Source organism: Fundulus heteroclitus, chromosome 13 (genome assembly GCF_011125445.2).
Source record: "Fundulus heteroclitus isolate FHET01 chromosome 13, MU-UCD_Fhet_4.1, whole genome shotgun sequence".
NCBI classification, from domain to species: Eukaryota; Metazoa; Chordata; class Actinopteri; order Cyprinodontiformes; family Fundulidae; genus Fundulus; species Fundulus heteroclitus.
In genome coordinates, this window is record NC_046373.1 from 18,198,505 (window position 1) to 18,220,448 (window position 21,944).

A 21,944-nucleotide genomic window follows, 5' to 3' on the forward strand; every position below is an offset into this window, starting at 1 on the left:
AAGCGGGTTTGTGGCATGCAGTCTAATGCGGGGACAATCCACGGCCTACATTTTTTCCACGGGCGCCACACATAGTAAGAGTGGTGGTGCCTCCGTACATGAAGGGATAACTGAAAGGAAACCGTGGCATGCGGAAAGAAAAAGTAAAAAGGGGGAGAGAGAAGGGAAAGGAAAGGAAAGGAAGGAAGAAAAAAAAAAAACCTGAGCGGACTGCAGTTGGTCTCCAGTGAAAGTGGATAGTAAGGGCGCGTGAGGGAAATGAGTGGGAAGGAGTCCGGGGCGTGTGCATGTGTGAAGAGGTGGGAGGGGAGAGAAAGGAGAGCCAGAGAGAAAGGAGAGAGACTGGAGGTTAATGGAGAAATATCCAAGAGGGAGGGATAGAGGAGGAGTGTGTCAGTCTGGAGAGGACTGAGAGAAACGGGGGGAGCAGGAGTACAAATATATATATATATATATATATATATATATATATATATATATATATGTATATATATATATATGCGCTTTTCAGCTCACATTTTCTCTTCTCCTCCGTGAAGAAGATAAGGAGGAAGAAAGAGGAGGATAAGGAGCCTGAGTGGGCTTCGTTCATCCACGGTCCCCCTACCATTCCTTTTCCTGCTTTCCTTTCTGCTCCGGCTCGCCTCTATTCACCCTGTTTTCTGCACGTGCACTTGAACTCTAAATCCTGTCTGCTGCTCGCCCCTCCCCTCTCTCCCCCCTTCTCTCTCTCCCTCTCTCTAACTGCGCATCTGTGCGTCTCTGCCTCGCTCTCCCCTACCTCAGTCCTCGGCAGAGGCTTGAAATAGTGCTAGCAGGCAGGAGAGGGCGAGGGGGACAAAAAGGGGAGAGAGATGTTGAGCTGAGAGGGGGGGGAGGGGAAGAAGCTTAGACGGGCTGACAAACGGAGAGCCGCCGTGTGCGTGCGTGTGTGCATGCGTGTGCGTTTATGGGTGTGTGTCATGCATGTGAACATGTCCGCACATTAGTACCACATATTTGTATATTTGATTTAAACGCAGTTATTTGCATCCTGATGGCAACAACACACTAGCTTTGATGATAATAATTAATCACATCTTATAATCAGGATAAAGGCATGTTTAAAACACCCTTTTTTTTTTTGCAGGTAATGTCTGTTTAGGCTATTAAAAACTAAGCAAAAGCTTTGTCTGAAAAATATGTTGGATTTAATTCTTTACGGTGTGTTTTTTTTTTTTTCTTTTTGTTTGCAAATATAACTGTTCCCTCGCTTATTCAGAAAGTGAGAAAAAAAAATATGTACGGGACCCTCTTGTGATAACCTTGAAAACGCCGTGGTTTCATTGTATTGCGGTACTTCTGCAAAGAAATTGCGACCAAAAATGATTAATTTGATCCGACCGCTACAATCTCAAACAGAAAGCTAACAATTAATTACACCGTTACGTAACTTAATATGTGGACTATTACTGTTTTATTAACAATGTTGGCAAAAATATCTACAGAGTGTTATTTTGATCTTTATACATGTACAGTTAAAAAGGTAGAAATAGGCGCCTGCTGAATGCTGTAGTAATTTTCAAAATAAAAACACGGATTGCACAGAATATTTTAGCTTTAATGTTTTTATCATTACCTTAATGAGAGTAATGGGTGGCGTGCTTTATGTTTTAAGACGAGGACTAACTTAGGTGTTGTGTTTCATGGGATTATTTTGAATTTGTCTTACTTGCAAGTGAGGCTGAGGTCTTAGCGGCCATCTTTCAGCCAGCTCGCCTGCAGTGCACAGCAACAGGTGGCGAGTGAGGGTGGAGGTGGGGGCAACAATACATCTGAATTTCTTCACGCATACGGAAAAAAACAATCCCAAGGCATGTTTTCTCTGTGATCTCACAGAAAAGACTATAAGCCATGTGTTTTACGATTTTTAACAATTTTGAAAACAATTTTGCGGCACTAGTGGCCTTTATGGACAGCAGTCATGCAAAGGATGGGCAGAGAGAGAGAAGGCGGGAAGACGACTTCTAAAAACCTTGTTATACCTTCACACCTAGATTAAATTACTGCTTTAGTCATTTTGTATCATCGTGTCAGATCTTTTACCGTATTAATTTTTACCAAAAAAAATACTATTTTTTTTATTAATATCTAGAACTATCAGCATCAGTCAGATTTGTAGTCCGTATGGCGGAGAGGACGTCCCTGCAGAGGACAGTGAGGGGAGCTGAGACGTTCACTGCAGGGTGTCCGGGTTCTGTTATCAAGCAGAAGGCTATTCTATTTGAAGATCACCCCGTTTTAAATTAAATGTTGAAATGGCATATTCGCTTCTTTATTTGGTGCAAAAAGAGAGGTTTGCGTCCGATATTTAAAGAAAACCGTGAACTTTATTGTGAATATTTAAGACACGTATTTTGTGGTTAACGATCTCTATTTACACAATTTAACTTCTTTTTCCTGTTTGCTACGACTGCCGTTGTGGAGCTTGACCCGGCTGGAGCGAGACGGAGCAGAAAATCGGACTTGTTCCGTATTTTGACGGTGAACGACGTAGAGCTGAGAAGGCGGAACCGTACGCATTAATTAAAACAACAGCGTAGGATGTTAGAGTTGCTGCAGGAACGTGGCTCTGAGCATTGTCAGACACTCCTCCCACCCTCTCCGTGAACTTTCTGGATTACTTCGATAAGCTAAACGATACCAGAACATCAGAAGCACAACCACTAGACTGTTACACAGCTTTCTACCTCCAGCTGCTAAAATGCGTAACTGTTGTTTAGGTTATGCACTAAATATTGTTCCAGTTATTTAATGTTTATTTTTTTATTGTATCCATTTATTCGTTTTTTTTTTTTTTACAATAATCTCTTAAAAGATCCCAGAGAAACATCTCGTTTGGTGTGACATTATTTGCTTCAGAATAAGTAAAAAACTGGACTTGATTAACTTCATCTTTAATTTCTGTTTTTTAGTTTAATGTTCTTCTTTTTGTCGGCCGATTGCATCATCTTGCAATCAAAGGTTGTGGGTTGGATTCCACATTTCCCCGGTCACATGTTAATGTGCCCAGGTGCAAGGCACCTAACCCCAAGTTAGCTACCGATCAAAAATAGGGTATGTAGCACATTTTACATGTGAAGCAACACAAAATGTTTTCCACTCAAAGTTTAATCAAAGCCACAGATATGAATTTGAAGTTACTGCTTTTCAATTTAACATGGATGGATATGAAATCTACACTGAGGTAAATAATTAATTTGTCTTCTATTTGGTTTATTTTGCTATTTTCAAAGTCTAAAAAAGTCCCTGCAGCAGCGATAAAAGCAAAAATAAGCACTTTAATGAGACCTAAAACTTACATAATACATCTCTATTCTGTTAGTATTCTTCGATCGAGGACTCAGTTGTGTGCTGTTACACAGAATCCTGACAACTACAAGATTGTTCAAAACTGAAACAACTTGCACAAACTTTTCTAAATCCACCTAAGAAATCAGAAAATAAGGCTAAACATGTATTAGGAAGCTGTAAGTCCAAATAAAATCCCCCAGGAAAACATGGAAACATTCTTTCCATGTTATTGTTGTTGGATGAAGGTGGTATCTGAGCAACTTCGAGAGCTAAATGTTTCAGAAAGTTGTATTTTGAGAACAAAATGCACCTAATCCTCAAAGAAGGAACTTTCTCTGCTTGTTCTGTGTACATTTACGTCCTAAAATGTAAAAGGACAAACTGTCAGCCCTTTGTTTTCTTGTTGTCTATGTGTCTGTCAGAGAGTAAGCGCGGCCTGAACGTTGCTTTCTGTGCCGTCGTCGGACTGGCACAGAAAGGGGCCGTTTGAGGCTGAACAGCAGGTCAGAGCCGATCGAGCTAAAAAAAAAACGCTCTAGCTGCATTTTAGATCTTATCAAGTTTGTACGGCTGCCATGTTATGATATTGATATGGTAAAATTAACATTAATGCTTCTGTGTAACATGTCCCATAATCAAAACCTTCAGAAGCTATCGGATGCAAAAACGTAAGCATTGACGCTTCGTTTTTTTGCAGCTACAAAAAAAAAAGAAAAGAGAAGCTATTAAAAACCTGTTCCAGCACATACAGGGACAGAATAGGATAAATGTCCTCGATCCTGATGTCTAGTTATTACAAAAATTTGACATTTTTATCGAGTATTTACCCCGTTTAGATACAAAGCTTTAAATCCACTGACTGCATGTTTTAAACCCTAAGTTATCCTGTTACATTTATTAATTCAATTCAATTAAATTTTATTTATATAGGGCCAATTCATAAAACATGCCATCTCAAGGCACTTTACAAAGTCAAATTAAATCAGATTATACAGATTGGTCAAAAGTTTCCTATATAAGGGAAATTATTACAGGAATGCAGCAGTCAACTATAAATATACTTTAGCTTATTCTATCATAGTTCTTGATATTTTAAATGTTAAATTAGAACACTTCCAAATTGTTCTTGTTTCATTATTGTAGCTATTTTAAAGAATATTTGACTTATAAACACTTTTCAGGTTGCAACTGGTCTTTTAAATTTTACTTTCTTGCCAGTTTTAGACAGGCTTAGGATTTAAATATTTCCTGATTTTGATTTGTGAATGTTGCACTTACATTATCATCGTTTCTGTTGTTTGTATTAAATGTCAAAGGGAAGTCTGAGACACTTTTCAAAGGACAAACAAAAATAGACTTTTAGCAAACCGTGGCACGTTTATTTAACTGTTTATTAATGTGCTTTGTCCAAGTTAAAAACATTAAAAGTAAACTACACTAAGATTATTAGCTTATTTATAATATAACATTATAAAATAAATTAATTATTAGGTCAAACATTTTTTGCATATGTTTCATATCACTGAATAAAATAATTAAAAAAAATAAGAATTTGACAGGCTTTGTAGCTACATTAGTCTAATCATAGAAACACTACTTGTAAATATGAACTGGCATTTTCAATTAATCTTCAATGTTATGCATTCATTCACAAAAATTGGAATAACGATCTACAGGCAATTCTACTAGCTAACACACACTACAAAATGCACTACATTTCAATCGCACATTATTGTAATTTAAGCACACTTACACGGTGAGCAGCACAACTTTGAACAGAATTTGAGTTCTTGTTCCTTATTTCTGTTATTGTTATTCATCTCAAGTCTGCTCAAGCATCCCTGTATACCCAGACTAAGCATATTTGTGCCATTTGCATTTAAAAACCTAAACATATACAAGCCGTATTGCTCGCTCCTGTAGTTTAAAGTCCAAGCAGGTGCTTTCATATTTTTGGAAGCAATGATAAAGACTGTTCAATGCACATTTTTTTAAATGGCTGCTTAGTATTATTTAAAAATGTAAAAAAAAAAACATGTCGACGCAGTGATGGGTCCATGGATGATCGAATAAAAAGACGCCGTAATGCAACGACTTAAACCTTAAGATAGTTTGAGGACTGAGAAATAAATAAAAAGGCGAGGGGAAAAGAAAGAAAATAGCAGTGGTTGCAAACAAAAAGAGCTAAAAACCTATTGGCTTGGTCCGTTGGGGTAGAGAACACTGTAATTTGTCATGCCACTTGAATTACGTATGACATTTGTAATGACAAAACCCCAAGAGCACTTAGTGTTTATTTCTTTGTTTTCGAAGGGTAGTATTCAGCCTTGCAAAGGGAGGCCTGGGATTTAACCTCAGTCTGAAAAGATGGCCACTGATCAAACCAAACCAAGGAATAATATTCTTTAAAAAAAATTATCCATCCCTATTATCCTTTAAAAATCGAAATAATTCACAGTAAATTGTATTTTCCATGAAGAAAACATACAAACTACGTTTTCTTCTTCTAGTTCTTAACCCTTTAAGTTGCCGCAGCTCACATTCACATGTAAATACGACACAGCAAGTGTATTTCCAGGTGGAATTAGTTACTGTTATATCAATTTTTAAATAATTACTAACCTTATGGTGTTGTCTCCCTCGACCAGACGACTTCTCCTCTGTTGCCGTCTGCACCGCAGTCCTCAAAAGAGGTTTTGAATCCGTTGGGGAAAAAAGAGAAAAAAAAAAAAGAAAGAAGAGAAATGAGAGGGGAAAAAAAGACTGTCACAACACTACCCTCTGCTGGGATACAACCACTATTACTTCATATTCTTTGCATGTAACAGCTTGTTTAAAAACGTTATTTTATCCGTTTGACAAAATAACAAATGTATATATAAACAAAAATAACCCGTTACCTTCATACGGTTTTAAAAGAGAGGTTAAGTGGCAAATTAAAGCGTCCAGGTAAGCTTAATGCACTGAAGGTGTCATCCATTTCTCATGCGGACAGTCTTCCTCCATCCCTCATCATCAGCATCCTTCCTTCTGATGCTCCGCCGCGTTAGCTTCGACTAAGCGGGGATACTTCCAACCGAGGGAGCCCGAGTAGCGGCTTTAAAAGTATATTTTAAAAAAAAAAAACATGATACTTGATATAAAATAATAATAATAATTTAGAGAGCGTATGTAGATAAAAGCTCCTAGGTGTGCGATGTGTTGCACTGCCTGCCCACAGCTGGGTTACATGCCGTTTAGCTAGGCTAAGTTTAGCTGCTGTTAGCAAGACAACCGTTACCAACGGCTGCGGCACGCGCCACCAGATCAGCCGCGATAGCTCCCTCGCGCCAATATCGTTTTATTAGCTTACGTTTGTCTCCATTATTATTTTTTTTCAGATGCCCAGTGTGACGGTGAAAGATGTCAACCAGCAGGAGTTCGTCAAGGCGTTGTCAGCTTTTCTTAAAAAGTGAGTAAAAAAAACAAACGTGAAGCCAGACTTTCAGTGTTACTCACTGGCTGTCAATCACCCTTTCTAATGGATGCTGCTAATCCCTGATGACAGTTTTGTGTTCACGGTGGAGCGTAGATGTTTCCTTTTTTGTAAAAAAATATTTTTAAATTCAAATATAATAATAATAATAATAATAATAATAATAATAATAATAATAATTAGATAAAAGTTGTTATTGTTGTTATTATTATTAGTAATAATTATAGTAATGATAATAATACTTATTATTATTATTATTAGTAGTAGTAGTAGTGATGGCAGTATTTTCCTAGATTTGGGCTGCACACTGTTAAGTGTGCAGCCCAAATTATTTGAGTTTAAATACAGTCCTTTTAAGGAATGTATCCCTATTTCTAGACTTTATTCCCCTTTTCCGATGTAAAAAAACCCTACTATCCATTCATTTATCCATGGCATCCATACATCCACTTGTACATCATTTTTGTACAATTTATTGTAAATTGTTTACATTTTTAAAGAATAAGGACGTAGCGTTTTTTTTTTTTAAAGAAGATTATTCTTGCATCATTGGGTTTCGTTTGGTTTGATCAGTGGCCATGTATCAGGACTGAAAAAATATTCTTAAAATGCTCAGCTGGGAGGTTATTGTACATTGCGATAATAACTGTTGCAGTAGTTGAGGACAGTGACAGTCCTTCCAACTAATAGAATAGGTTTCTGCTATGCAGTGTCACACCTATATTAGTCCAGTGCTTCTCAGAGAGAGAGTGAGGCGTAAAGGTTTTGCACAAGAGCAACCTTGCCTTTTTTTGTCCAGAAAATGCAGGCCTTCAAAATCACTCTAAATGTAACAACGGCATTCCCTGCTGTTTGGTCTGTACCTGCGGTCAGTATTATGATGAATACTATCAATAAACTCCTAAAAAAGTACAAAATTAATGTAACTTAAACTTGTCTTTAACATTAATGGTTTGATATTGTTTTTTTTTTTTTTTTTTGCAATATGAGATTCGCAGCTAATTAACAGTTGGCTAAAAGCCATTTATATTGTTTTTAGTATAGTTTAAAAGGTGTGGCAGGGTTGAAACATTCTAGTTGTTAGAAACCATTGTTACAAGTTATAAATTAACCCGTATATATATCCATATATATACATCTTATACATTTTAAAAGGGATTCTGTGTAATCATCAGAACAAAAAAAAATTATGTATTAAAAAACTATCCCAAGCAGTCCTTTCACAAGCTGAACTGTTCAAGAACTGCCACCTACATCTGATATCTCATACATGCTGATATTGCAGTTATGAATGTGATTCAATATTGTGCAACTCTGGCATCTTCTACTCTGTTTTTCCATCTGTCCATCTGTCTTTCCATCCATGTAATTTCCTTCCATACATCTTTTTTTTACCCGCAAACTTAGGCAATTTTTTTGGAAAAATCAGGTTATTAGGAAATGTGTTTTTAAATATGTGTAATATTTGTTAAATCAAATATTTACATGTTTTAGCCATTTGGTGGACGTTTGTTAGTGCATAGATGTTCATTTTACTCTGTTCATGGTAGGTCTGGTAAATGGAGGGTGTAGTAGGTAGGGTATAAAGGGCTCCCTCGTTAGATCATTTGCAGGTGACCTGCTGAACGGGATTCTCTGAATGATTGTAAAGATGTTCGGTGTTGGTGAATAAACACCTGGTTTAGCTGCTGCACCACATCTCTTCGTCAAGTCTCCAGTTAATCCAGCCGCTAATGGCCATTTGTAACACTAACCCTATGGACATATGCACCTGACACTTTAAGATCTAGCATTCTCCATATGTGGTCGTCCTAAATCTTTTTCAGGTCTGGCAAACTTAAGGTCCCGGAGTGGGTTGACACTGTGAAGCTGGCCAGGCACAAGGAGCTAGCTCCCTGTGATGACAACTGGTTTTACACCAGAGCAGGTAGGCTTTACTTTACCGCCGTTCACCCAAGAGAGATTATAGACCGGTCATTAGCCAGATTAATGCAAAGGACCAAAATGTAAAACATAAATTAATAATTACATGTCTTAATAAATGCCACAATTAAAATTTCAATTTTAATTATGTAGTTTATCAAAAACCTAATTTTATATTTGTGAAATTCTATAAATAGAATTTGAAGTCTATGACTATTATTATTTCATCAGTAAGCCCACTTCAAGTTACCATCTTCACTACACTGGAATTGGTCCTGCCCACTGACTTTAACAGGCTGAGAGATTAAATAATTATAATCATTTTGTACTTCAGCACAAGACAATACATTTACATATTTATTTGTTATTTATGTATGTGTTCACAAGTTCAAGGAAATTCTTTAATATTTCCAAATGTAATAATTTAATGATTGTTTTTTATTATTATTATTATTTTGGCACTTCAGGGCCTCCACAGATAACAGTAAGATACTGTTTAAGGTAGTTGAAATGCACATTTTAGGCTTTATAATCAGCCATGCATCCTTTTTTTTTAAATCTCAGGTTACTTCAATGATCTTATCAGTAACGATATGAATAGCGGATTACAAAAAGCACAACAAAAAGGCTGTCATTAGTAGTCTAGGTTCACTGTTTACACGTTCTGCCTTTTCTCTCACTAAAGAAATTATCACTTATTTGTCAAGCATTTAGTCTAAATGGGTCAGCAAGGATTTATTTCATATAAATTGGCTTTAGCCTCATTCTAAGTCCTTTGATGTTGCCTTTAATTTCACTTCATCTTGCATTCCTCCGTCTCTTTGGAATGTCCAGAGTTATTTAAAGCCTTCTCAGATGCCCTTGGGGTTTATAATCTTACAGAAGTGGTTGCGTAACACATGAAAGACCGCTCAGATGCCGAATGTCCAAACCTCACGATATGGAATACATTCCTCTCTTGATATGTATTTTATGCACAAAAAGTTTCTAAGCAAATATCACAAATGATAAGTTGGAATGTTATTTGGAGGAGTAAGTCGGGAATGCTTTATATATGATAAAACCAGTACATATTGCGACATATTTCCAGAACTATGTTTTTCTTTTACGTCTCACTCAGCGTCCACAGCCCGCCACCTTTATCTGCGAGGAGGTGTGGGCGTGGGCGCCATGATCAAGATCTACGGAGGGCGCCAGCGGAACGGTGTGTGCCCCGCCCACTTCAGTGTGGGCTCCAGGAACGTGGCAAGGAAGGTTCTTCAAGCCCTGGAGGGCCTCAAGATGGTGGAGAAGGACCCCAATGGGTAAGACAACAAAGCCATGGACGTACATCTCCAGTTTTTTAAAATGGCCTTGGTCAATTGTCTAGTCTCTTCCTGCCAAGCTGCAAGTAACAAAGTACTTAAAGATCGGCTGGAAATTGGTTCTTTGCTAAATTCTCTAATATGTGTCAGCGCAGCACATTAATTTAGGGGTCTATTTATGCCTGAATGGTTCAGTGGAAAGTGATTGGAAATAAATAAATTGTCAGGATCTAGACTGAAAATTGGTTATAACGCAACGAGTACAAAAGATCAACGGAAATCTTGAAAAACTGTAAATCAAGATAACTGTAAAAGTAAATTCTGGGAACCTTGAAGCAGGATTTAAGGTAATGAGGGTTTATTACAGCGTAAGCTCACAGATCGATGGAGCTGCATACATCCTTAGTTCTGGTTGGGGAATCTGTCAACAGGATAATTGATCAATCAGATTAGTAATCAATTATGCACACAAACAGACCTGGGGTTTATGGAAGAGTGGCGTGAAGAAGTAGCCTCGTGAGACCATCCTGATCTCGTGAGCTTTCAAGGTTTCACTCGCTGATCAGTCTGGCTACTTTCCGTTAAAGAAAATTTGGAGCCGTTCACCAAACGAACGTCCAATCAGCGTTGGCTTTGAGGCGGGTTGAGGTGTGACGCAACGAGAAGTGCGACAGTTCAGTCTAAAGAACATGGCGGCTTCAGCCGATGAAACTAGCGTTAGCGTGGCTATCGAGCAAGTTTTATCGGAATTAAAGAGTATTTCTTCGCTGAAAGAAGAGCAAAACACTGCTCTGGAGGCTTTTCTCAGAGGAAAAGATGTTTTTGCTCTTCTCCCGACTGGTTTCGACAAGAGCTTGTGGTTGTGTTTTTGTCGTCGCTCTGTTAGTACGTCATATGTTCGTTGATCTGATTGGTTTATTTGGCCCGTCTATCACCAACATGGGCCAATCAGCTAACCAGTATTTTCGCCCCTTCCCAAAATTACTTCAACGGAAGGTTTCCAGATGGATATGCGGAGCAAATCCATCTGGCGGAGTCAGGTTAGTGAAGAAGCCCATTTGCTGAAAAGCCAGAAGAATCGCTGTTGACAGTTTGCTGCGAGCCATGCCGGCGACGCAGCTCAACATCTCCAGGACGAAGGAACTGGTCACGGACTTTGGGAGGATTGGACCAAAGACTAAGCCGGTACTACTGGAGGGGGCTGAGGTGGAGGCTGTGGACTCATATAAATACCTTGGGGTGTGGTTGGACAATAAACTGGACTGGTCAACACACACCAGCCCCCTGCACAGGAAGACACAGAGCAGGATGCACTTCCTGAGGAGACTGAGGTCGTTCAGCATCTGCAACAAGCTGTTGGAGATGTTCTACCAGTCTGCGGTTGCCAGTGTCCTCTTTTACACCGTGGTGTGCTAAGGGGAGCAGCACATCCAAGAAGGACACCTCCAGACTGGACAAACTGGTCAGGCGAGCCGTACAAGAAGCTGGACTCTCTGGAGACGGTGGCAGAGACAAGGACACTTAAACTGTTGGACATTATGAACAATGCCAGCCACCCTCTGCCCTCCTTTGGACATCTTGTGCAAAACAATATCTGTTGTCACTCATGCAATATTTTCTCTCACTGTGCAATAACACATGCCACCTACTGTGCAGTTTGGGTAATTTTTTATTTATTTATCATATTCCAAGAGATTACAACTTTTTTTGTGCTCCTTTGCACTACATACACTCTTTTTGTATTGTATTTTATTGTTTATTGTATTCTATCTTCAAAGGCTCTAATTCTGTAACCTGACTCCGCCAGATAGATTTGCTCCGCATATCCATCTGGAAACCTTCCGTTGAAGTAATTTTGGGAAGGGGCGAAAATACTGGCTAGCTGATTGGCCTATGTTGGTGATAGACGGGCCAAATAAACCAACAAAGCATATGACGTACTAACAGCGACGCAACCACAAGCTCTTGCCGAAACCAGTCGGGAGAAGAGCAAAAACATCTTTTCCTCTGAGAAAAGCCTCCAGAGCAGTGTTTTGCTCTTCTTTCAGTGAAGAAATACTCTGTAATTCCGATAAAATTTGCTCGATAGCCACGCTAACGCTAGTTTCATCGGCTGAAGCCGCCATGTTCTTTAGACTGAACTGTCGATCTTCTCGTTGCGTCACACCTCAACCCGCCTCAAAGCCAACGCTGATTGGACGTTCGTTTGGTGAACGGCTCCAAATTTTCTTTAACGGAAAGTAGCCAGACTGATCTGCGAGTGAAACCTTGAAAGCTCGCGAGATCAGGATGGTCTCACGAGGCTACAAATTTTGCCCTTTGTACTCTGTATTAGCTACTGGAACCAGAATTTCCCTGAAGGAGCAATCCCAAGGGATAAATAAAGTTGAGTCTAAGTCTAAGCAAACGCATGGAACGAGGGACTCTGCAGTGGTGGCCGCATCCGGCTGTGGGGATGGTTTTGTTCAGCAGGAACATTGAAGCTAGTCAAAGTTTATAGTGAGATGGATGGAGCTGAATACAGGGCAAGCCTAGGAGAAAACCTGTTAGAGGCTGCACAAGAGTGTCGATTGGGGCAGAGGCTCACCTTCCCACTGGACAACAACCCTAAATCTACAGTCAGTGATCAGTTCAGATTTGTGCATCAAAATAGCCCCGCTCACTGTCCCAGACCTAAGTCCAGTACAAAATCTGAAGCAATACTTGGAAAATTCACGTTCACAGAGTCTCTCACTCCAGTCTGACTGAACTCGAGCTATTTTGCAAAGAAAAAATGGTTTCAGTCTCTAGGTAGATTGCAGGTAGACTCGTATCCAACAGACATTCAGCCGTTATCGCTGTGAAAAGTATCGATTCAAGGGGTGCTAAATGCAAACTTTTCAGGTTTTCATTTGTTAAAAAAAAAAGTTAACTTTAAAATCCATTTATCATTTTATTTCCACATCACAATTCAGATCTGCTCTGTTTTTCTGTCACATAAACTGTAAATACATTAAGGGTTTATGTCTGTAGTGAGACAAAATTAAAAAAAAAAGTTAAAAGTGTATGAATACTTTTGCAAGACACGATATTTGACATTAAGGCGTTGGATTTGAATCAGTGTCTAATCTTCAACATTTGTCCTTACAGCGGTCGTCGGCTTACTCCTCAGGGTCAGAGAGACTTGGATAGGATTGCTGGTCAGGTGGGTTTTTCCACATTGAAATATTATTGTTATATATATTAAAAAAAAAAAAAACTTGCCAACACAAAATTTTCCATCATAAATGAAGATTGTGAGATTGAGAAAAATTGTAGCCTCTAAAATGAGTAATTTTTTATTTGAGAGAAACTTGGCATTTCATTATTTTACAGCTTTTTTTCTGCTTAATAACAAACAAACAGCAAATAAAGGAGAACCTATGGTATTTACTGCCACAATGCCTGTAAGAAACTGTGCAATAACTTTACTTAGAAAGAGGATGCCGCGTATTTATTGCTCCTCTGTTCTCTCTGTGTTTCCATTTGTGAGTCCAGGTCGCCTCAGCAAACAAGAAACAGCGAAGTTTGCAAAGCGCCGCCTGAGAAAAGCACCCAGAGCATAAACACCGGTGAAACACAGTTATCTTTCGCTGTATGTTTACACAAGTTTGCTTGCCTTTCCATATCAGCCGGGTTCCCACAGTACCCAGGGACAGAAGGCAGAGAGAGAGATGCATGAGTCTATAGCGGAGTACAGCTGAACTTGTGAACCAATAACAACAGTATAACCAAGCATTAGCATGTTAAAAAGTCGTCGCTCTCCACCACAAAGCTGCGAGGACCAGAAAAAACAGAACAAATGCAACGGACCCGACGACACGTTTTATTAAATTTCACAGCTCTTGTTTGCAGAAACATTATGACGTAGCTGTAACAGCAGCAGATACATGAATGTATAGGTGTTTAGTTGCTGAGCATGACGGAGTTGATCCAGCTGTTGTAACGGCACACGCGGGCGTAGACGCTGGGGTGTCCCTGCATGGCGCAGTCGTAACCCCAGGACACAACTCCCTGCAGCTGACCGCCACACACCAGAGGACCGCCGGAGTCACCCTGCGGATGGAGGGGGGCGAGACCAATAAAGAGAAATGTTTTGTCATCACTAAAAACTGGTCAATATTGTCTTTTTCTGTATAAACGTACTAGTATTTTCAAAATAAGGTCATGAAAAAAAACTGGCATGATTTAAAAAAAAAAAAAAAGAGAGTTTGTTATCTGGAAACCAGGATTTCACAATGTTTTATAACCAGAGTAAATAAAATATACGGGAGCCAATATATATTGTTATGATACGATTAGATAAGAAAGAGCTTTATTGTCCTAATTCAGGTGTGACAGTGGCAAAAACACAGAGATACACACTTAATGAGTAATGGAAGAACAAGCTAGTCTACCCTAAAGTTAGGTCTAAAGCAACATAGAGTGAACTTATCAGAAAGGCAAAAAAATTTTTTACGTATGCTGAGATTTTGTGTTATTTTATTATTATTTTTGTTTTTGTGTAGGTCACCTGATTTAAATGTTTCAACACTGAAAAGATGCTGGGGAAAAAAATTATGTTTGTATTTACTTTTGGCTTCCAAGTGACTTGATGTTGGTCTCTTATTGGTTCGATTTTCCCCGCCTGGCCAATCAGTGCTTTTTCTGTCAGTCTTCATCCAATCAGAATCATTCGTCATACCTTGCCGATCAAAGTCACGCCCCCCGGGCACCGAATGTTATGAACATACGGATGCAAAGGGAGGAGTCAGACCACAAAGACGACAAGGCAGGAGAGAAAAGTGCTACACAAGAAAATTCTGTAATTTATTTACAAAATAATTTGTAAATAAATTACAATTTATTTGTATTAATTTAATTTTCCCCCTTAAGCGAAAGGTTAAGGGGGAAAACCAGGGAAATGACCGATGAAAACCAAGCAGCAGGTGTGTGACTTTAGACGGATTTATGTTAGAGTTTATTATTGTGTTATAATCCCTGACTTTCAGTCCACCCCCCAAACTAATTTTATTACCAGCCTGTATGCTTTTTGCTCTCTGAGGTACATTTTCAGCTTTATATCGCAGTTTTATGAACCTTTCACTGAACAAAAATTAATGTATCACTTGTAGATAGAGCATTATTTCTCTAAAGCAGTAAAGCTATCAGCAATGTGTGAAACATGTACTGTCAGTGTAAATAATTCCCATTAACCTTTGTGTTACTCTTTTTTTTTTCTTTAATTTTCACATTTTTTTATACTCCCTTCTCAATTCTCCTACAACAAAGCTTGGAGAAATGATAAATGCAAAATTAAACGACTCTCTCTGAGCTGCGGCCTTCTGACGGCCTCACCTGGCAGCTGCTGGCGCCTCCGTGCATGAATCCAGAGCACACCATGTTGTCGGTGAAGAGGTGGGGGTACGCGTTCCTGCAGATGCGGTGGTCGATGATGGGCTGCCTCAGACACTGGAGTCTGTTAGGGTAGTTGCCTGGTAAAAAAAAAAAAAAGGGAAGCTAAAATAAAGCTGAAGCACAAATTCAATCGAAGAAACTCATCGTCTGCCTCCATTCAATCAGAGTCCGATCCGCCTCTGATGTGAGCCAATCAGCTACGAACCGCACCTCCATGAAGCCAATCAGCATTCCGCGCGCATCTTAAAAGCAACTTCAAATCCACGTCTTAGCCTGCTAACCAGCAAGCGCAAACGGATTGCATGTCGGATTTCGAATCAGATGTCCGATTCAACCCACCCCCAACCCCTTCTCCACCATCGTAGCTGAGTTCATCTAGCTTCCAAGACGTTCCTCCATCCTCAACCTATCAGAGTGTTTTCTCCCTTCAGTCTTCAGCACTCCCTATCACCCCGTTATTAGTCCGGCAGAAGACCGCCATGTTGGGCCCGGTTCTGCCAGAGGTTTCTTCCCAAAGGGGAGTTTTTCCTCTCCACAGTCGCTTCAAGCTTGCTCATCATGGACAGTTCATGCAAACCTGTGTTTATCAAGTTGGACATCTACCTTAAACAGATCACCATATGGACTGAACAAACTTCTTCTATCTCCACTCCACCACCAGTTTCAGACCTGGGGGGGGGGGGACATCCCTGTTCACATACATCTACTTATGCATATTAAAAGTATAATTCAGCATTAATGTTCCTGCCGAAGTCTGAGCGCCAAAGACTTAAAATATTGTGTCAATAAAATCCTTCTAATTGCCATTTCTTTCTCTGTGAGTTTTTCAGATTGAACTCTTAGTTTGTTCATTTATATATGAATTTAAATCTGGAAATACCTCCCATGGCCACGAGGGTTAGCAGTGGCCACCAGGGGTCTTTATTTGGCAGTATTACAGGAAATAAGGTGGAGATAGAGGTGGGAAGATACAGTGTGTGGCAAAGGTCCACGGGCCAGGACTAGAACCTGGGAGGACTGAGGCCCCCATACATAGGGCCCATGCTCTACTCCTTTAAATAGATATTTAAAAAAAATGTATCTAGACTAGAGGTCTTCAGCCCTGGTCCTCCTCGGGATCGACTGTCCTACATGTTTTAGATGTGTCTCTGCAGTGTTGTATAAAGTACTGAAATCTCGGAGTCAAGTAAAAGTAGAGGTACCTCTCCAAAATATGACTTTGGTAAAAGTCCAAGTCACTGACTGAAATGTTACTTGAGTAAAAGTCTTAAAGTATCTTAAATGTCTTGTACTTAAGTATGAAAATTACTGTAAATAAAAAATGTAATAAAAAGTATAAGTAAAACAAAGCAAATGCAGTTTGAATGACATTTTTTAGATATTGGTAAACTTAGAAAGTCAAATTACCTTAAAATAATATAAACAGCCAAGTGCAGGAGAAATTTAGAACAAGTTTAGACAGAAAATACAACCTTTTTGTAAGCTTTCAGTTTTCCTTCTTCAAGTAAGGTCAGTGCTATGCACTTTAAAATTGTACACAACCAAGTGCAGGCAAAGGGAACATGGTTAAGTAATAAAGTGATAGTTAACCTACAGGAAGTGGTAAATTTGCTGATAGATACACCTGTGGTTGCAGGTATCATTTAGTTAAGAAAATTAGGACTCTGCTATTAGATGCTTTACCTATACCACAAGGTTAATTTAACCTGCTTTACCACTGAACCAGCTTCTTATCCTGTTGGTGGTGATGAACAAGGTCAGGCAAATCCCGACTTTGTCGCAGTCAATCAGTAGGTGGGGTCAAAACACTTGCGTGCGTGAGTCTCTCTCTCTCTCTTTTTGTAACGAGTAACTAAACCAAACATTGAAAATGTATTGGAGTAAAAGTATGCAATTAAGTTCAGAAATATAGTGAAGTAAAAGTAAAAGTTATCAAAAAATGTTATACTCGAGAAAAGTATAAAGTACTCCAAAATATACTTAAGTACAGTAGTGAAGTATTTTTACTTCGTTACTACACAACACTGCGTCTCTGCTCCAGCACATCCTCAGCAGCCATCAACGGGCTGCAGAGGCCTGTTAATCACCCATTTATTTAAGAAAGACATGTAGGAAAAAAAAAAGAAAAAAAAAAGAAAAAAAAAAAAAAAAGGAAGAAAAAAAAAGAGAAAAAAAGGAAGAAAAAAAGGGAAAAAAAAGAAAAAGAAAAAAAGAGAAAAAAAAACAGGAAAAAAAGAAAAAAAAGGAAAGAAAAAAAAAGAAAAAGACAAAAAATGGAAAAAAAAAAGGAAAAAAAGAAGAAAAAAAAAGAAAACAACTTCATTAAAATTTCACTGAATGTGTGGTGACATTCCTGACATGTGAAAAATATCAAGGAAGTGGAGAAAGGATTAAAAAAAATAAAATAAAACAGCCCGTGAGAACAGTGAAAAAAAAAAAAAAAAAAAAGAAAGACATGTAGGGGTTAGGGAAAAACACCTAAAACACGCGGGACCTCCCCTTCCTCCCTTCACCTACTTCCACCGGCGGAGGTGTTGCCCCATCCGGACACCAGGCAGCTCTCGTCGGCCACGGGGCAGCGGGAAGGCAGGGCCACGGTCTGGACGTAGCCGTTGAGGGCGGCGGGTCGGCTCAGCTTGATCAGCATGATGTCGTTGTCCAGGTTGTAGCTGTTGTACTGAGGGTGCCGGATCATCTTGGCGCCGTCGATCCACTGCTCGGTGCCTTCATTCACAGCGATGTCGTGCTCACCGAGACGCACCTGGATGCGTCTGGTGGTGAGGAAGAAAGCGTCACAGCAGGCCCTATAAGCCCTCTGTGTGCAGTCAGAGGGCGAATAGCTGAACTTTGTCTTTACTGCTGCACAAGAGCCTCGTTTTTACATTTTATCACATTAAAACCACAAACTTCATTGCATTTTTATTGAGATTTTATCTTAACGTCTCCCAGTGGTGGTTCTAGACCAAATTTAGCAGGGGGGCCAGGGTGGGGCCAGTGTTTTTTCACAGGGGCACAGAACAAAAGATTGGGAAAAAAGCCTAAACAGTTCAACATTTCATCGTTTAATATATTAAGTAAGCCAAAGAACCAATTGTGGCTCTGAAACTGCAGGTTACCCTGATCTTTTCTCAATACAGCAGGAGCTTAATGTGAAACAGCTACATTTTTTAATTATTGTTATTTTTTTATATATATTTTTTTATTATTTTGTTATGTGGTACGAATCCTGTACCACATTCGTATATTACACAGCTTTTAATAATACTCTCCTGGATACCGTGAATCGCACACTGTCTATTTCCCCTGCATTGTTTACATTGTTTTGCATTGTTTACATTTCAATTGTTTACATAAATCGCTGCTGCATCTTTATCCTGATATTTGGTGCAATATACTGTGATTTTTTCAAGCTGTATGCAAACGAAATTTCGTTCTGTACGCACTTTGTGCATAAAAAATGACCAATAAAGTTGTCTAAGTCTAAGTCTATTTTATTATTGGGTAAAACCATAAACGTAAAAAATACAACTGATCCAAATGACCAGTCAGTCACGGTATCTTTGTCAGCATTTATCATCCTAAGAATTTTAATATCATATCTTTAGTACAGGGGCCATAACAAGGGCCAGGAACAGTTCTACAGGGGCACAGGCCCCTATTGGGCCCTGTCTAGAACCGCCCCTGCGTCTCCCTAAACCAGAGCGCAGTAGAACAACTGTGTGCTGCGATTTCAGCTGCAAGTCGTTCATCTCTGCTAAATAGCTGAAACTCAGTGGAGAATGTTTGTGAGAGGTGGATTTTAAGTCTTACCACAGATTCTCATCGCAATTAGGTCTGGACTTTGACTAGGCCGTTGCAATAGGTCAACATGATTTGATCTGAACCATTCTACTGTAGTTCTGTCTGCATGAGAGAGTGGAAAATGAACCTCAACCTCAGCCTCTAAGTCTTTTTCCACGCTTCAAACGTTTTCCATCCAGCCTCCCTGTCCCTGCTAAAGAAAAGCCTCCCCGCAGCATCATGGCGTTCAGAGGAGTTCATTTTCCTTCTTATGACTTTCTTTCAAAAACGGCTTTCTTTTCGCCAGATTTGCGGACTACTTCACTGCGAAAAGAGAACTAAAAGTATAATTTTCTTGAAATTAGTGTATTTGTCGTTGGTTTGAGCAGATAAATAAGATTATCTGCCAATGGAATGAGTATTTTGACCCCTAAAATAAGATAGTTAGATAAACTGGACTTGAAATAAGATCAAAGAGATGAATTGTTCCGATTTTAAGTCCAAAAATCTTATTCCAATGGCAGATCGTTTTATTTACCTGCTCAAATCAAGGATAATTACACTAATTTCAGGAAAATTAGACTTATTTTTAGTTCTCTTTTTGCAGTGTTGTAGTCCAGTCGACACTTTCCCTCAAACGTGCTGTGGATCTCTAAAGTTCCTCCACAGTCGTTACCATGGCCCTTTTCTCTGATTAGCGCTCCATTTCCTGTTTAGGGGACTTTTGAAGGCAACTGGTTCCACTAAATTATATTTACAGGCATACCAAACCTTTCAGACTTTTAGTTGTTTAAAAAAAATCATATTTTACCTGTCGCTTTAAAATTGGGCAATACTTCTTGCAATCTTGATGAAATACATTGAAGTTTCTGGTTGTAAGAACAAAGTTAAATGGGGTGTCACTACCTTTGTAAGGTTCTGCACTCTCTTGATCCATTTGGGAAAATAAATCACCCAGAGACAAATATTTTGAGATGATTCCTTCAAATTAATCAACGCTCATCTTCCAAGACGGCCACGATTCTCTTCAATAAACCCACCTTGTAGCTGAAAGGTTCTTCTGGAATCATGCTGGTGATAAACTACTGTTTTCTTCTCAAACCGTATGATCCTCTGTGTTATTTTTAATAGATTCAGTGTAAAATATGGAGAAATGTTGTGTGTTTGTGACAGACTGGTGGCAACAAAGTTCCCAAAAACAATTCTGAATTTAAATGGCTCTTTTGTAAAGTCGTCTGTTCTGTGACTCATCCCTTGAATTCAAAAGCCTTGTAATGCAATGTGCATTTTCAAGACTTGGAAAATTATGGATAAAATTGTGTTTTTGAGACTTTTTAACACAACATTGGATTTTTTAAAAAGATAAATAAAAAAAATATGATCCACACTGCAAAAACAGCACTAAAATAAGTTTAAATTTTCTTGAAATTAGTGTATTAGTACTTTATTTGAGTAGATAAATAAGATAATCTGCCAATGGAATAAGATATTTGCACTTAAAATAGAAACAACTCATCTCCATCAACTTATTTCAAGTGCAGGATATCTAATTATCTTATTTTAGGGTTAAAATCACTCTTTCCATTGGCAGATAATCTCATTTAGCTGCTCAAATCAAGGACAAATACACTTATTTCAAGGAAATTTTACTTACTTTTAGTTCTGTTTTTGCAGTGAGCCAGCATCTTGGTTTTTGACTAACGTTTTGCATAGTCTAGTTTCTTATGCAGTTTATTGATTGCTTAATGATAATGTTGTTATAGTTCACCCTTTCTTCATTGCCTGGCACATTCAGCCATATTGATAGATGTAGGATCTTAAAATGCGACTTCTTTTACTTACGACTTGTAGCAGTGAGCGGCGGAAATGACCCACTGGCTGGAGATGAGGGAGCCACCGCAGAAATGGTAGCCGGCGTTCAGAGACACCTGGTAGGGAACGGAGTGTCTGCCACACTCGTATCCGCCGACAACTTTCTCATCGTCAGCTGCGACAACTGAAAGAGCAAATGTCATCTGTATGCATACAGGGACGACACTGAGAAACACTTGGAAGAAAATCTACTGGAATTTTGTTGAGCCGTGATATAAACACAAAATAATGTCATATAAATTAAATAAAAAGGTCCGTTCTTACGTGCTGCTCCAAGCAAAGACAAGAATATGAGGATCTTCATGGTAGGGTCAGTCTGCGTGTGGATCTAGCCAGCAGCAGAGCTCTTCAAACCCCCTCTCCTACCTTTTATATCCCAACTTATCAAAGGAAAGAGATGGGAAAGAACCATATGGCTGAAAGCAACACAAAGTCCTTGACTGGTGTCCAACATGCTGGCTCTCTTTATGCTGCTTTAGCTTAATTTATTCTATATAAGGAGAAAATACACCGTCTAAAGCAGGGGTGTCAAACATACGGCCCGCCGAACAATTTAGTCCGGCCCTGTGGCTAAATGCATTATCATTATAAAAAAAAAAAAAAAAATTTTTTTTTTTTTTTTCAGTGTCCTGTCTGGCAATGTGGCAATAAGATGCCACAAAGAGCTCATCAGATTTGACTTTCACAAGTGGACAAGATAAAAGGAAGAGAATGATAAAACAATTATTGGAAAAAAACATGTACTTTATTTAATTGAAAATATGCAGTTCCTATATTGTCCACGAGGGGCGCTGTGTTTTAATTAGCAGATTAAGCTTCAGGTGTGGAAAAATTCAAATAAT

The 21,944-nt window shown here is 39.0% G+C and overlaps 2 protein-coding genes across 3 annotated transcripts; one reads left to right on the forward strand and one right to left on the reverse strand.

The window, feature by feature from the left end:
- The first annotated feature begins 6,144 nt into the window (after positions 1-6,144).
- Positions 6,145-14,165, forward strand: LOC110369328 (40S ribosomal protein S19). 2 transcript variants are annotated; one of them, XM_036145267.1, is made up of 6 exons: positions 6,145-6,282; positions 6,714-6,784; positions 8,635-8,735; positions 9,852-10,035; positions 13,165-13,219; positions 13,552-14,165. In XM_036145267.1, exons 2-6 carry the CDS (start codon positions 6,714-6,716, stop codon positions 13,597-13,599), a joined length of 459 nt encoding a protein of 152 aa, XP_036001160.1. In that variant the 5' UTR covers positions 6,145-6,282; the 3' UTR covers positions 13,600-14,165. The 2 variants fall into 2 exon arrangements, with proteins under 2 accessions (XP_036001160.1, XP_036001159.1); XM_036145266.1 differs by lacking the exon at positions 6,145-6,282 and adding an exon at positions 6,328-6,438.
- Positions 13,859-21,616, reverse strand: LOC105935147 (trypsin-3). Its single transcript, XM_036145265.1, has 5 exons — positions 21,367-21,616; positions 21,073-21,226; positions 17,968-18,221; positions 15,391-15,527; positions 13,859-14,109 (listed from the first exon to the last, which is right to left on the reverse strand). Exons 1-5 carry the CDS (start codon positions 21,404-21,406, stop codon positions 13,960-13,962), a joined length of 735 nt encoding a protein of 244 aa, XP_036001158.1. The 5' UTR covers positions 21,407-21,616; the 3' UTR covers positions 13,859-13,959.
- Between the last annotated feature and the right edge of the window lie 328 nt (positions 21,617-21,944).

What these genes read in the sequence shown, in the direction of transcription:
- LOC105935147 (XM_036145265.1), bottom strand. Translation starts at nt 21,406, where the DNA reads ATGAAGATCCTCATATTCTTGTCTTTGCTTGGAGCAGCAC. An exon ending in GTCTTTGCTTGGAGCAGCAC is followed by an intron (nt 21,227 to 21,366) that starts GTAAGAACGGAC and finishes TTGCTCTTTCAG; the next exon opens with TTGTCGCAGCTGACGATGAG. An exon ending in GCCGCTCACTGCTACAAGTC is followed by an intron (nt 18,222 to 21,072) that starts GTAAGTAAAAGA and finishes CCTCACCACCAG; the next exon opens with ACGCATCCAGGTGCGTCTCG.
- LOC110369328 (XM_036145267.1), top strand. Translation starts at nt 6,714, where the DNA reads ATGCCCAGTGTGACGGTGAAAGATGTCAACCAGCAGGAGTTCGTCAAG. An exon ending in GTGGAGAAGGACCCCAATGG is followed by an intron (nt 10,036 to 13,164) that starts GTAAGACAACAA and finishes TTGTCCTTACAG; the next exon opens with CGGTCGTCGGCTTACTCCTC. An exon ending in TGGATAGGATTGCTGGTCAG is followed by an intron (nt 13,220 to 13,551) that starts GTGGGTTTTTCC and finishes TTGTGAGTCCAG; the next exon opens with GTCGCCTCAGCAAACAAGAA.